The 15,190-nt window shown below is 38.4% G+C and overlaps 1 protein-coding gene across 2 annotated transcripts in view; it reads left to right on the top strand.

Moving 5' to 3' along the window:
* The window catches only part of NUS1 (NUS1 dehydrodolichyl diphosphate synthase subunit), a 35,845-nt gene extending 27,466 nt beyond the window's left edge, over positions 1 to 8,379 (top strand). The window contains exons 5-6 of one of the 2 annotated variants that reach the window (XR_009549609.1): positions 4,503 to 4,679; positions 6,416 to 8,379. Coding sequence is in view for 1 of the 2 variants with exons in the window: in XM_007521023.3 (XP_007521085.1) it covers positions 4,503 to 4,593 (91 nt within the window). In the remaining variant the exon portion in view is untranslated. Of the gene's footprint in view, positions 1 to 4,502; positions 6,291 to 6,415 lie in introns of those variants that run through there. The other variant, XM_007521023.3, reaches the window with a different exon arrangement.
* Positions 8,380 to 15,190: the final 6,811 nt, after the last annotated feature.

Below are 15,190 nucleotides of genomic sequence, written 5' to 3'. Positions count from 1 at the left end.
CCTGTGGCTATACTAGTTCCCCCCCCCCCCCAGCCTGAAATCTGATATGCAGGTGGATCCAAGTCATGGCTGGAAAAGGGACCGGAAAGCTGGATCAGGGAAGAGAGTAGCTCCCTAATATGGAAAAGGGGTATAAATATTGTTGACTGTAAACCCCATTGATTTGATGTGATCTGGGGCCCATATTCAGCTTAGGAGCCTATGTGACCACTGCATCCCTGTAGATCTGAACTCACATTCTGTGGTCATGAGTAGGAACATTCCAAGCTGCCCCAATATTGACCCATCTTCCTCAGGTGTAGCATAGAGTATGTTGTCCAGCCTCCCTTTGGAGGATGGAAGATTCTCTACCATTGTTGATCGAAGTTGAGGGTAAGGTCCTGTGGGGGCCCACAAAGGGGTCTGTTTTGTTGTTCCTGATAGAAATGACCAGTAACAATGGAGAGAGGGATTTATTTGAGGTCTAGGCCCATCATGTCTGTTTGGGAATCTCAGGACTCCCCGACTAGGGCCCCAGCTGTTGGGGTGGTCTGATGGTGACTAAAGAGTCATCGTTAAAGTATGCCAGTCTCTTGTCCTTGTTCAGCTTTTGCAGTCCTTGCTTTGATTAGGTTAGCTTTGGAGTGAGTGAGAGAACAATTTATTTACTTATTATGAGAGACTAAAGAACCACTTAATTTCTGGTGGTGCTAGGTATAGTTTTTGGAACTTCTGGGCCTCTGGCATTCAAATCCTGAGCCCTAAAACACTGAGCTACCTTCCTGACCCTAGTCAATATTCTGGACTATGCAGATCATACAGCGTATCACAAAACTTCTCTGTTGTTGCTCAGTATTGTTAGTATAAGCAACGACAGACAGCACAAAAGCAAATGTGCACAAACACATAATAAAACCATTGACAAAAACAGGTGGATCTAATAAGCTTTACCTACCAGAGCCCTGACTTAGGATAAAGAAGAGGTGCTTTGAGGTAGAATGCATGCCTTGATTGTTTGGGCTTCTTTTTAAAAAAAATTTTTTTTAATATATTTTATTTATTTATTTTCCCTTTTGTTGCCCTTGTGTTTTTTTTTTTTAATTATTATTGTTGTTGTAGTTACTGTTGTTGTTATTGATGTTGTCATTGTTAGATAGGACAGAGAGAAATGGAGAGATGAGGAGGAGGCAGAGAGGGTGAGAGAAAGACACACGCAGACCTGCTTCACCACCTGTGAAGCGACTTCCCTGCAGGTGGGGAGCCGGGGGCTTGAACTAGGATCCTTAAGCTGGTCCTTGCGCTTCGCGCCACCTGCGCTTAACCCGCTGTGCTACCGCCGGACTCTGTGAGCTTCTATTATATGTGTAAAACTTGGCTCTGCATAACATGATAGAGGTGGGGAGCAGACAGTGATGCACCTGTTTGAGTGCACATGTTACAGTGCTCAAGGATCCAAGCTCAAGCCCCAGTTTCTGTCTGCAGGGGGCAAAGCTTCTCAACCAGTGAAGTGGCGCTGCGGGTGTCTCTCTGTCTCATTCCCTTTCTGTCTCCCCATTCCCTCAATTTCTGCCTGTCTCTATTAAATAAATAAATAAAATTTAACCTAAAATAATAGATGGTATGTTAGCATATCTCTCACACCTGATGACAAAATAAAGGGGAGATATAGTAGTCTTAATATATTTAAATTTTGGTTCTTAAAAGAAAAATAATAATATAAATTCACCTTTAATAAATATTTGTCAAATGTAATTATAGACCTAGTACTTTACTAACTGTGATAAAATTTAGAGACGCAATAATTCATTAGTTATTAACTCTGACTAGTATGAGTTATGCTTTTATTGAGAGGAACTAGAAAATAAGGGGCATGTTGAACTTTTGACAGAATGAGGTTGAATTCAAGAATGAGATGAGTTTTAAGACCATACTCTACAGTGATGGAATCTTAATGGAGTAGATGGATATGCAAAACTGACACTTGGATGAATAGTCAGGCCAAAAGATAGATATTTGGGAAATGCGCATGCCTAAGTAGTAGAAATCATTGTACTTATGAGACCATAAAGCTGCCGTACCAGTTAATCTTTTCAAGAAATGCTTCAGACTTAGGCCAGGATGAGGAAAAGGTATTCAAGAGAGACAGGAAAGTAGTAGCATGCTGGGATCAGAAAGGGTTGCCCAGCTGATCACTAATTAATTAATTAGTTAATAAATTAACCTCCAGGGTTACCTGCCACTGGGGCTCTGTCCCTGTAGTATGAAGCCACTGCTCCTGGGACCATCTTTTTCAGTTATTATTTTTTTTTGACTTGACAGAGGGGAGGGGAAGATAGGAATAAAGAGCTACCTGCAGACCTGCTTCACTGCTTGTCAAGTGACTCCCTGCAGGTGAGGGAGCCAGGGGCTCAAACCGGAATCCTTTCATGGATCCTTGTGTTTTGTACATGTACACTTAAACCAGTGCGCTACCGCCCAGCCTCTCAATCACTCTTTATTTTATAGGTGAGGGAAATGGGAAGGAGAAGTCATTAATTCCAAAGTAGAATTAGAACCCAAGTCTCCCAAAGAATAGTTCTCCTCCAGACAGGCATGCATGTGTTTCCTTGTCTTTCTTTCTTTTGGGTTTCCCAGGTCATTTCAAGTGCTGCTTAGGTGGGCTCCAACACAAACATTGTTGATTCCAGGGAGGATGGGTTTAGAACAGATGTATTTTGGCTTGCATCATGACTGTGCAGCTCAGTACCATGACTGGAAGCTATTTACATTTCTTAATTTGTAGATTTTTTTTTTTTTTAATACGGAGTTGGGGATTCAGATCTAACAATGGAAATCAGATGTTTTAACAGGATTACCCATGGACCTTAGTATCATAACTTTACCTGAAGTTTGCTTTATATTCTTCTACCTGATGCCCATGAGACCCTAATCACTGTGATGATGTGTAAAGTGTCTTTCTTGTTGCTGAGTTTACTGAGATCTTTCTTTATTTTTGGTTAACAGTCGTTTATCTGAAGTGTGTTGTATATAGACACTATTCTGTAGGGTATCTTTCTACTTAATATTGAGTAGACAACGGGTGAACCCTGACAAAACAGACCAGGGCATAGTGAGACAGTGTCTGAAGTACTAAGCAGGGTGCCAAGTGCTTGTTAGAGTGGTAGGAGATAAAGATGTTGATAGAACTTCTAAACTAAAGAGTCGTTTGAGGAGAACATTTGAAGCAAGCTTGAGCAAGAGTGGTGTTAAATTTGCCCTTTAAGGATATCACTGCGGTGGAATCAATAAGATAAAAGATTGATAGCTGAGGTGGTAAAGTGATAAGGAAATGGAGAACAGTAGGTGACTTGTTTCTTTCTTATGGTTTCTTTCTTTCTTTCTTTCTTTTTTTTTTTTAAATACTCATTTCCTTTTGTTGCCCTTGCTTTATTGTTTTAGTTGTTGTTGGATAGGACAGACAGAAATGGAGAGAGGAGGGAAAGACAGAGAGGGGGAGAGAAAGATAGACACCTGCAGTCCTGCTTCACCACTTGTGAAGCAACTCCCCTTGCAGGCAGTGAGCCGGGGCTGGAACCAGGATCCTTTTGCTGGTCTTTGCGCTTTGTGCCACGTGCGCTAGCGCCTGACTTGTGACTTGTTTGTAAAGCAGTCAAAGGAAGTATAGAGAATAGTCAATTACTCAAAGTTGGACAGAAAATGGAAAGTTAAAGCAGAACTGTGAAGACAGACAGGAGTTTGTTCATGATAAGTAGGTTTGTTTAGTTGCCATTTTTTTCTTGTTTGTTTGTTTTTTGGTGAGGGAGTACATATGCCTGAGATTTTAATGTTATGCTTGCACTCTGACTCAGTGTTAGGCTCTGATACAGTTAGGCATTTCTAAAACCTAGCACTAAAGCTGTTCAAATAACAGCTTTTTGGTGTAACTTACTAAAAAGCACTTTAAATGGCTGTGCAACTTAAAGGGAAACCATGTGGCTCTGTGTCCAGTGTGCTTTTAAAGCAGTTATTATCCACACTATAATTGTGTGCTTGAACAGTTGGAACTTGGTAGAGATAAATATTACCCGTTTATTTGTTGCTTCAGTATATAATCAATCAGGTGGGGGTGTTGTGCTGCTCTGCCAACACTAAACCTGGTTTTCATATACCTTTCAACTAGAGTTGGCTTTGCCCTGACAGAGTCAGAACCTATTAAAGTATAAAACTAGACTAAAACAAAATTAGTTCCATGTACAAGGGATCGCAAATTTACTTTAAGACCTCTTTAGAGATTATTTGGTGGTCTAGCTTTATACTTTAATAGATTCTGAATGTCTCATTGCAAGTTACTTTTCTTGTGGAAAGGAGAGATTAGTTTTTGATTCAAAATATTTCATGGTGAGTTAACAGTTAACAATTTGCCATACTTTATGTTTATGATTTGCTTTTGTTTTTAATCTGTATTTTGGTCATTATCTCTCTGGCTTCTCCTTCCAAATCACAGCTTACTGTCTAATTTTCCCTTCCTGTGTTTCCTTTTACAGCTCTTTGCCTTCCCACCTAAACATCAGCTATGAGGACTTTTTCTCTGCCCTTCGTCAATATGCATCTTGTGAACAGCGTCTGGGAAAGTAGTGATCCCTGGTTGCGTAATTTGGCTCAGACTTTTGGAGAAAAGGACCCAAGTGACTTTGATGTTTACAAAGCACCTGTGAAAACCTGTAAACATCCAGTTCATGATCCTCATAATTTATCAATAAATACAAAAAAGTGTCTTACTTGAGAATAAGTGAGTGAGAAAGTGTAAAAGTGAGTGTGTGTGTGTGTGTGTGTGTGTGTGTGTGTAAATGTATAAATGGGGCAAATACTAGAGAAGGAAATATGTAAACCTGCAACTCTGGGCAAATAGCAGCAGTGTTTTAGGAGCTGAAATTTCATAAATAAACGCTTCAGCCTCAACTACTTCCCAGTTTTTGTGGGGAGAGGTGAGGTGATTAATACTGTTGAGCTATTTTGAGCTGGGGAATAATTTTTTGCTCAGTCTTTCCTAGTGCTTGAGTGACTAGGTGACCAAACTTTAATTTTTTAGACATGAGATGTTGTTAAAAGGAAGCGCTGTCAGTTTGAAGGACCTCCAGAGGGATGGAGTTTTGTGTTGCTCACATGGTAAAAATCCCTGTTTTCATATAGCCGTCCATTTTCATTTCTTCATCATAGCCAGATTGTGACGCAAGTCTGTGTTCTGGACTGTGAAGATTATTTGGAAAAGAATTCTTATTACTGGTGGAAGTATTTAAATAATTTAATTAGAGCTATCAATATCAGAGAGTCAAAACTGAAAAAGTCATACTTTTAAAAGTGTAGTTGGAAAGTTTCTATTAAAAAGGGAAGAACTTTCTTTCTTTCATTCTGCTTTGTTTTATTTTCTGGGCAGTTAACTAGATAGTACCTGAAGTTAATTTTTAAAAATACTCTATTAACTACTTCTTATTCTAAATGAGCATTTGAGGGAGAGTTATCAAGGTAGCTCTTTTCTTCAAAAGTAACCTGTTTCTCTTTGGAACAGCACATCTGGGGCCGTGTCAGTACCCAGGATTTTTACTCTAAATCCTGGTGGTAACATTGCATAAAAGATCCTGCAGGTTCAGGCTTGTATAAGTAATAAAATATTAGCAAAGTCTGCAGAAGTAAATATGCATACCCTTCTTCATGACAGATAACAGCACTGGTTGTTCTTTTTTAAATGAACAATGATATATATATATATATTTTTTTTTTTTTTGATACTTCTTCCCTCATAACTAGTCCTTGTCTAGAAACCATTATTTTTATTTGGTGGAGTTCAGAAAAACCTTATCAATTTGTGTATAATAGTTGCCTAAAATTATACTTTCAGAATGAAGCAGTTTACATACTAGGTCTCAAAGGTCTAACAAGTAGCAAGGAAGACGAGTTTTGGAAAGCTCTGGAGAGTAAAATGGTTCATCTTTGGATTACAAAAGTTCCGCTTATGATTTTTAAAATACACTCACAATAAAATGATTAAACTAAATTTTGGTCCAGTGACATTACTTTCACTTCACAGTTCTTTGCACATTGCAGTCTTTTTTTTTTTTTTTAAACTTTTAATTTATTGCTAAAGATTTTGTATGAAGTTAGACTTCACCAGAGAATTTCTGATTTCTGTTCACCTGTACTGTCATTCATGTTCTATGGAGACATTTTTGTTTTAGTTTAGGACTGAATTTATGTGTTTTGTAAAATGGAAAAATGTCTCAAACATTCTAGAATATGCAAGGTTTTAAAGAATAAAATTTAATGGGCCAAGTTGAGTTGAAGAAATTTAATACTTATTAAAACAAGTCTAGTCAGTAGACTACCCTGAGGTATAGCTAAAGTGTCTATAGTCTTAATCATTGTATCTTTGTACTTTTATTTTCTCTGTCTACTTCATTAGCGCTGTAGTGTCAAGACACTAAAATCAATCTATAACTTGTGACCAGAGTCTGCTATAGTCCTAGGAAGAGACCCTCATAAACAAGTTGCTGAAGACTCAGCATTGCAGGTCCCCATGAGGTCAGCTGCTACTATGATCTCCACAACTTGAATAACATTGGCCATCCATTAATTCCTGCCCAAGTCATCATAGAGTTTGCATTGCATCAGGATTCCCTTTGCACTCCCAAGAAGAACTGGTAATTTTAGCGAGAAGCTTTTGTCTTCATGTGACATGTCGAAGGATGTTGTCTTTAAATTGCATCTACTTCTCATTACTCTTCACTGTGGAAAAATAATCAGGTTGAAGCTATTTTATTAATGGCAGCTTGGAGCAGAGAAGAAGTTGGAGAATATGAATTCCATTTCCAATTCTAATTGTGCTTTGTTTATAATGTTAGCTGATGATGATGTGAATGGCGAAATTCTGACGTCGTGACTAAGGCTTACGAATGTCTGTCTCTGAGAGGAAGGTGTTAAAATGTCAATGAACAGTGCCAAATACACTGTGCATATCTACAATCTATCTTTGAATGTATGTTACTTGATTAGCTCCCTCCTGTGTGTTGGTACCATGCATAGAGTTAATCCTTGTGATGTTTTGTAAGGCTGTAGAATTGGCAACATGTAAATAATGTGTAAAGCAACTTTTTATGATTAAGGAATCAAATTTACTGACTTACTGAAAGTTGAAACAACATGTGTGAGCAAAAACAAAAGAATATACTCTTTTCATGGACTGTAGTATATGAATGCCACATTTAATCTGAACATGTAGGGCCTGTAGAAATGTAATGAGAAACTCCTATCTGGCATTACTGTTTTTTTTAAATCTGTTTTTGATTAAAATATACTTTCATTTTTACCAGGATAAACATTTGAAATCTTATGATGTTATTTCTGTATTGCTAGATAACAGCCTTGCCACTACTAAGATTGTTAAAATTCCACAATAAAAAATCAGAATTGATTTTTGCTGAATACAGAATACTAAATTAGCTATGTATATGAGTACTCCTTTAATCTGACAGTTTCTGTCAAACCAAAAAAAAAAGGGTCAAAGTTGTTTGTCATATTGCACAGAGTATTTAACTTTCTAACATGAATGTCTAATTATAAGGTGAATTGATTGTTATGTGTTACTTTACTATGAAGTCAAAAAATTTCAAAAATTACATTTTAACTTTGGTTAACAGGAAATGCCTTTAATAAAAGGGGAAAAGTTTAGAATTCTTTGAAGTAAAACCCAGGAAACAAGACTAATGTCAGCAGTTGTATAAGAATCTTGTTCGATACACCATAAACTGATCAAATTGGCGGAATGGTAGGGAGTGTAAACAGAATTCGTTTGAGATTTAAAACACACACTCTCAAAAAAAAAAAAAAAATTGGCAGCCAGGCGATAGCACAATGGGTTAAGTGCATATGGCGCAAAGCGCAAGGACTGATGTAAGCATTCGGGTTCCAGCCCCTGGCACCCCACCTTGGGGGGGGGCGTCACTTCACAACCAGTATCTTTCTCTCCCTCTCCTTTTCCTCTCTCGTTTTCTTTCCGTCCTATCCAACTACAACAGCAGTGGCAACAATAACAAGGGTAACAAAAGGGGAAAAATGGCTTCCAGGAGCACTGGATTTGTAGTGCAGGCACCGAGCCCCAGCGATGACCCTGGAGGCTAAATAAATCTAAAAAAAAAAAATCAGGACAAGAGAGGAAAATAAACTATATTTCATTAATTCTTTTATGACAATCAGACTTTTTTGTACTTAGTATTTGGAAAAAATGAACCTACTGTAACATTTAGTAAAAGAGATTCTTTTTAAATTGCATACTATAAATTGAGAATCTTGCATTCTGTTTTGTATTTAGATAATGTGTCTGGATTTAGACGATTATTAACACAGGGAAATAAAATGTTTGGAAAATAATTACAGTCCACATTCATTTCTCCACATCGAATATTTAACCTAAGTCCAAATTCTTCAAATAATTTTACACTGATTTCTGTTCTGTTTTGTAGAGATTTAGACACTGATTTCAACATCTGGGCATATGTCCAGATGAATCTGGGTGATTGCCAAAAGTAGATTTATTGTTAAGTTAATTTACTTGAGTTAACTATGATGTTTATTGTATTCTTCGTCATGAATACTTTTAAGCTGCTTTTTGAATACAAGGGGGAAAAAAGCTGCTTTCTAACTTGAACCCTGAACAAAATGGAAAAAAAAATCCTAGAGTAGGTAAGCGTTAATAGCCTTGAGAAGGTATCTTAATTTTGATGATTTTACAAAACTGCCTGTATTTCAATAAATGTGTGTGTTGCAATGTTACTCTTAAGTAGAGCATAACAACGTTAACATTTTGTTGTTACTGGGGCTTCACTGTCCCAAGCAACTTTTTCACATAGTGACAGAGAGAGGAAGAGAGAAGTTAATAGCACAGAAGCTGCCCTGAGTATGGTGGGTAGGGCACAAGCAAGTTTAACGGGAAAGTAAATGGTTAGTGGTAATAAAAACTGCCTCCAGAGAGAAGCTACAATTTTAATTAGACTGCAGGTAATTAGAAAAATGAAACACCGAGCCCCCAGCTCCCCACCTGCAGGGGAGTCGCTTCACAGGTGGTGAAGCAGGTCTGCAGGTGTCTTTCTCCTCCCCACCTCCCCCTCCTCTCTCCATTTCTCTCTGTCCTATCCAACAACAATAATAACTACAACAATAAAACAACAAGGGCAACTAAAGGAAATAAATAAAAAGAATATAAAAAAGAATATTAAACAACGGGAGCCGGGCGGTGGCACAGAAGGTTAAGCGCACCTGGCAGAAAGTACAAGGACCAGTATTAGGATCCGGGTTCAAGCCCCCTTCTCCCCACCTGCAGGGGGTGTCGCTTCACAGGCGCCGAAGCAGGTCTGCTGGTGTCTTATCTTTTCCCCTCTCTGTCTTCCCCTCCTCTCTCCATTTCTCTGTCCTATCCAACAACAATGACAGCAATAACAATAATAACGACGATGATAAGGGCAACAAAAGGGAAAAAATAATAAAAATAAAACATAAGAAAAATGTGGTAGTTAGCTAAACTGAATGGCTCACAGCTTTTGCACAGTGGAGTGATTATGCCCCCCAGTGGACATTTGGAAACATTTTGTCACAACTGAGGCAAGAGAGGAATACTGTTTATGACTTGGGTGGGGACAAGTGCACTGCTTATAGTGTAACAATCACAACAAATCAGAAAACAGTGACCTGCTCTCAAGTGTCAGTAGTGCTTGACATAGAATCCTTGACCTCAAGTGATCTCTTTGGAGACTGGTGTGATGAATATTACCTAGATTATGCTATAGGGTGATTTTAAAAAAATCAAATTAGATTTGAATCTACATAGGTTTTGTTTAGAGATGAAATAGTCATGCGTATTTTCATTATATGAAATATATTTTTCCTACGTGTGACTTGTATTTATTTTCATGTTTATCTTTGACATTTGAGACACCTTCCTGATTTCTAAACCCTGCCAATTGTCTAAGCTTATTTGAAAGGAAGTAATGTTTTTTTTTTTTGAAAGAGAGCAATAAAAGAAATTTCTTTTCTTTAGTGAAATTTAGTATTAAAGAAATTTCATGCATCCAGCTACCCATTGTATAATCATTAAGTTATTTTTTACTTACCTACAGGTAATTATTACAATATAATCACTTACTTTGTTCTTTAATATTCTTGTTGTAATATCCTATGCTTGTTTCTGAAGTACAGCTCCAAGAATAATGACTAAATCATTGTTAAATCCTTTGTCTCTTTATGTCATTCATTTAGTGGCCTTATTTATTCCTTTTCTTCTAGCGTTTGCCATTTATTCCTCTGAAAGTAGGAATTGTTGATTGAAGTGACTTCAATTTAATGTGATTTCTCCAAATATTAACTGCAAGAGATTTTGCTTCCTTTGAGAAAGGTGAGTTTGCTGAGGACTAATGATAGAGAAATAGATCTGTTTGTGTGTCAGTTATCTATTGAATATATATGTCTATCTGAAAATAGTCCTAATAGGAGTCACTGACTTTAGAGTGTGAGGTATAACACCAAATCTGAAGTGTTTAGGAGACTAGCTGGAATGCACCCAAAACCTCCAGACAAATGATTTCATTACTAAATTGCGAGCTACTTGGAAACAAGCTCATCCATACATACATATGTATAACACCAAATTACATGCAAAGCCAGACCCTATCAGAGGTGTTAAGGACCTCAGCTTATCAGGTGAAGTTTAAGACCAGCTGTAGTGCTCACAGCGTGTCAATTGATGATACTACTCTCTCCTTTTTAAATCTAACATGCCAAAGAGATGAATGTAATATAGATGGGACATGTGAAAGGAGACCGTTCCCAATACTGCTGTCAACATTAATACCTATCTTCTACCAAAATCATTTAAGGGAATAAGTGGTGTTTATTCTACAAATTCTACAAAGTTACAATTTACTGTCATACTAGACCTCTGGTATTTCGTCTGCTTGTTAGGACTTCTCAATTTTTCCTTTCTCATAGTCTGTCTCTGCTAAATTCTGCCCCTCAGTTACAAGTGCATGTTGGTATGCTTCTAAATTCTGCTTCTAAGACCCCTTCTGTTGCATTGCTTGAGGCTGTGGTCTATTTACATCATCATTGTTTTCACTGGTTTAATCCCCACTGGTTCCTAAGCTATTTTCCTTCTCCCCACCCCCTATCCTAAGTACTTCCTCTTCCTGACACTTCCGCCTCAGGAGACATAAAAGACAGGGCTTTCTAATGAAGAGAGATTAGATTAGATTGGATTGTTGAACTGCATCCCCGCTCCTCAATAAAGATTGAACTGCGTTCCCAGCTCAGCCCTGAGTCCCTGGTCCTCTGTCTCCTGCCTGCGAAGCTAGCCCGGCAAGTGCACTCAGGTCTTCAAATTTAATCCTTCAAGTTAAGGAGAGAGGGAGGGAGAAGGAGGGAGGCAGACTTCTTCCTGCACTCTTAAAACTCGTGAAAATCTTTAATTACATGTCTTTCTTAAAATATATGATCCTGCGTAGTACCCTACCATTTCACTTATGACCTAATCTGTTGTGTGACTCTTTGTAGCCTGCCTCCGTCTAGGTAGATTCTGGATTTGCTAGTTTATGCTTGTGATATTATCACTTAGTCCATTCCTCTGTCCTCTCTATTTTCTTTTTAATTGTCTTTATTTGTTTATTGGATAGAGACAGCCAGAAATTGAGAGGGAAGGGGCTGATAGAGAGGGAGAGAGACAGAGAGATACCTGCAGCCCTGCTTCACCACTTGTGAAGTTTTCCCCCTGCAGGGGGGACCAGGGACTCGAACCTGGCTCCTTGCGCATTGTAACGTGTGCTCAACCAGGCGCGCCACCACCTGGCTCCTCTCTGCATTTTCTGTAGTTAAAATTAGACATTCAGATTTTAGGTCAGGAATTTTTTTTTTTAATAGTTTTTGGTTTTGAGTTTACAATCCATTGTTTTAAAAGTACAGTTTTTCACCTTTTCAAAAATGTGTCACCTGGTCACCACTGCCATCAAATCACCAGTATTCCTCACCAAAGTTTATTGATAATCCCCCTTCTAGCCCACAACTCTTTTCTTTTTAAATTTTTATATCAGAGCACTGCTCAGCTCTGGCTGATGGTGCAGGGGGATTGAACCTGGAACTTTGGAGCCTCAGGCATGAGAATCTCTTTGCATAACCATTATGCTGTCTACCCCCACTGACCCTTTTTTTAAAAAATATATTTTTAATTAATTTGTCTTTCACCAGAGCACTGTTCAGCTCTGGTTTATGGTGGTGCAGGGGGATTGAATCTGGGACTTTGGAGCCTCAGGCGTGAGAGTCTCTTTGCATATAACCATTATGCTAGCTACTCCTGCCCTCCACAACTCAGTTCTGCTTTCCAAGACCTTACTGGGTTTTGCTTATTTTCTTGGTTTTATTTATTTTCCCCTATGGGTGACACAAAGTTATATATTTTTATTTCATGTGAGTCCCTTCAGTACTCCTTATAGATCTCTTTTCATGCTGATGAATTTCTTCAGCTGTTGCTTATCTGAAAAACTCTACGCTTTCTTCAGATCTGATCGATAATCTAGCGGGATATTCTTAGGTAGAAGACTTTTCCACTCAAAACTTTGGATATATATATATCCTGCCAGTCCTTTCTAGCCTTTACAGATCATGTTGAGAAAAGAAACTGGCAATTTTAAATCCTTTAAAACTAGCAGCCTTCAAAATCATTATTTTTTTTCTTTCAGTTTTGTCATTTTAATGTATTATTATGTGCCTTGGTGAACTTAAGTTTGAACTCATTTTTCTTGGAACCTGTCAAGCCTTTTGGAGTCTATCTGCTTTAATTTGGAGAATTCCCAGATAAAAATCCTTCAGACGTGAGTTCTATCCCTTTCTTACTTCTCTTCCTGATAGCATTGTGACATGACTGTTATTCCCTTGATGCCGTCCTATAACACTCTTAAATTGTCTTCATGTTTTGGTTTATTTCCTTTCTGCTGTTTTTTTTTTTTTTTTTGGTGGTAGGGAGGTGGCAGCACAGGATGGCTTAGAAAATCTAATAATTTGTAATTTTATACTTTGCTTATTTTTCCCCACTACTTTCTGGAATTCTTCTATACTCTCCCACTTAACTGGGATTTGTTTTTTTACAAAGTGAATTGTAGAGGGGTTTGGGTGGTGGTGCACCCGGTTAAGTGCACGAAGTATTAAGTGCAAGGACTAAACTGGAGCCCATGTTCCCCACCAGCAGCGGGTCTGCTTCACAAGTGGTGAAACAGGCCTACAGATCTCTCTTTCTCTTTCCCTCTCTATCTCCTCTCAATTTCTCTCTCTCCTATCTAATAAGATGGAAAAAATGGCCACCAGGAACAATATATTCACACCGAGCCCCAGTGATAACCCTGGAAGCCAAAAAAAAAAAAAAAGTGAATTGTAGAAAGATTGCTACTGTTAATTACCAGATTTTGTTGTTGTTGTTTAATTCAAAAGTTTGCAAAAATTTTTGAATAGCTCTTTTAAAGAAAAATCTAAGAGAGGGAGAGAGAGAGAGTAGGGGAGAGAATGTAGCCAGAACATCATTCTGGCACATGCAGTGCCAGGGATCATCAAACTTGGGACCTCATGCTTGTAAATCCAACACTTTGATCAGCTAAGCCACTTCCCAGGCCACACGATCGACTCTTCTACTCTGGGCACTATGCTAGTTACTCGGGACCTCAAGATGAGTTAACAGAAGCTCCTACTTTAAAAAGTACAGTGCGAGATTAGTCTTGACAAGGTGAACACTTTTTGTCTCAGAAACACTGAGATATCTTGAGGTGGTGGGAGACAGATACCTATCCAGGTTATTGTACTGCAGTGTGGCAAATGCAGTCATCACCTCACCATGTGCATTGAGGAGGAATCCTGCCAGTGTGGTTGTCAGCAAAGTGCCACAAATGGATGTCAGCTACTTAGAATTATTTATTGATGGTGAAAGGCAGTCGGGGCAAGCAGGACATCTCAGGAAGAACAGAGGTGAGCATGGAATCCAGGCAGTTGATGTTAATTACTACAGAATTTAAAATGGAAAGCAGAAGGGAACACAGTAGGCTGACTTGAAAGGGACTGAAGTTTGCAAGTTGCGTTTAAAAGCTTCTATCTCACCTTTGTTGGTAATAGGTTCAGGAAGGAACTGGTCACAGCTGTATTTTGAATCATTCTAGCTGGTATGGGAAGAAGAACTTTGACAAAAACTATACAGTCAGAACAGATCTGATACAATTTTGAAAAGCAGCTTTTTTTTTTTTTTGCATCCAGGGTTATTGCTGTGCTCAGTGCCTGCACTAGGAATTCACTGCTTTTTGTGCCCCCTTTTTTTTTTTTTGATAGGACAGAGAGAAATTGAGAGAGGTGGGGAAGACAGAGAGGGAGATAGAAAGATAGACACCTGCTGCAGATCTGCTTCACCACTTGTGAAACGACCCGCGGGGCTCAAACAGGCATCCTTGAGTGGGTTCTTACTCTTTGTACTAAGAATAACCACCATAGTTTTCTTTCTTTTTTTTTTTAATTAATTAATTAATTTTCCCTTTCTATTGCCCTTGTTGTTGTAGTTATTATTGTCGTTATTGATGTCATTGTTGTTGAATAGGACAGAGAGAAATGGAGAGAGGAGGGAGAGACAGAGGGGGGAAAGAAAGACACCTGCAGACCTGCTTCTCTGCCTGTGAAGTGACTCCCCTGCAGGTGGGGAGCCGGGGTCTTGAACCCGGATTCTTGTGCCGGTCCTTGTACTTTGCTCCACGTGCGCTTAACCCACTGCACTACCGCCTGACTCCCCCCACCTTTTCTTTTTAGCAGAGCCGTGTGCTTCAGTTCTTTTTGTTAAACTAGATGGTTTGCATGTAGGAGTGAAACCATCTAGTGGTTACCTTTCAAGAAACGCAATTTCAACAAAAGTCCTTGAACATATTTACCAAAATAAAGAACCTTAGAGGATTGCATATGATAAGAAGAATAAGAAAAACAAACAAACAAACAAACAAAAAGGTGTAGGAAAGATTTAAAAAACACTAGAAACAAAATTACATTTATAGACACAAAGAAAGAACTGTATGTCTGTGAATATGCTATACATAAAAATGTTATATAGATAACTTATATATGCATTTTATGTCTGTAAATTAGCAACAAGATGGCCACAAGATGTAGCTGGCTATAGGTC

The sequence above is a fragment of the Erinaceus europaeus genome, chromosome 4 (assembly GCF_950295315.1).
Source record: "Erinaceus europaeus chromosome 4, mEriEur2.1, whole genome shotgun sequence".
NCBI classification, from domain to species: domain Eukaryota; kingdom Metazoa; phylum Chordata; class Mammalia; order Eulipotyphla; family Erinaceidae; genus Erinaceus; species Erinaceus europaeus.
The sequence above is the reverse complement of the archived record's forward strand: the minus strand, read 5'-3'. Positions and strand labels throughout refer to the sequence as shown.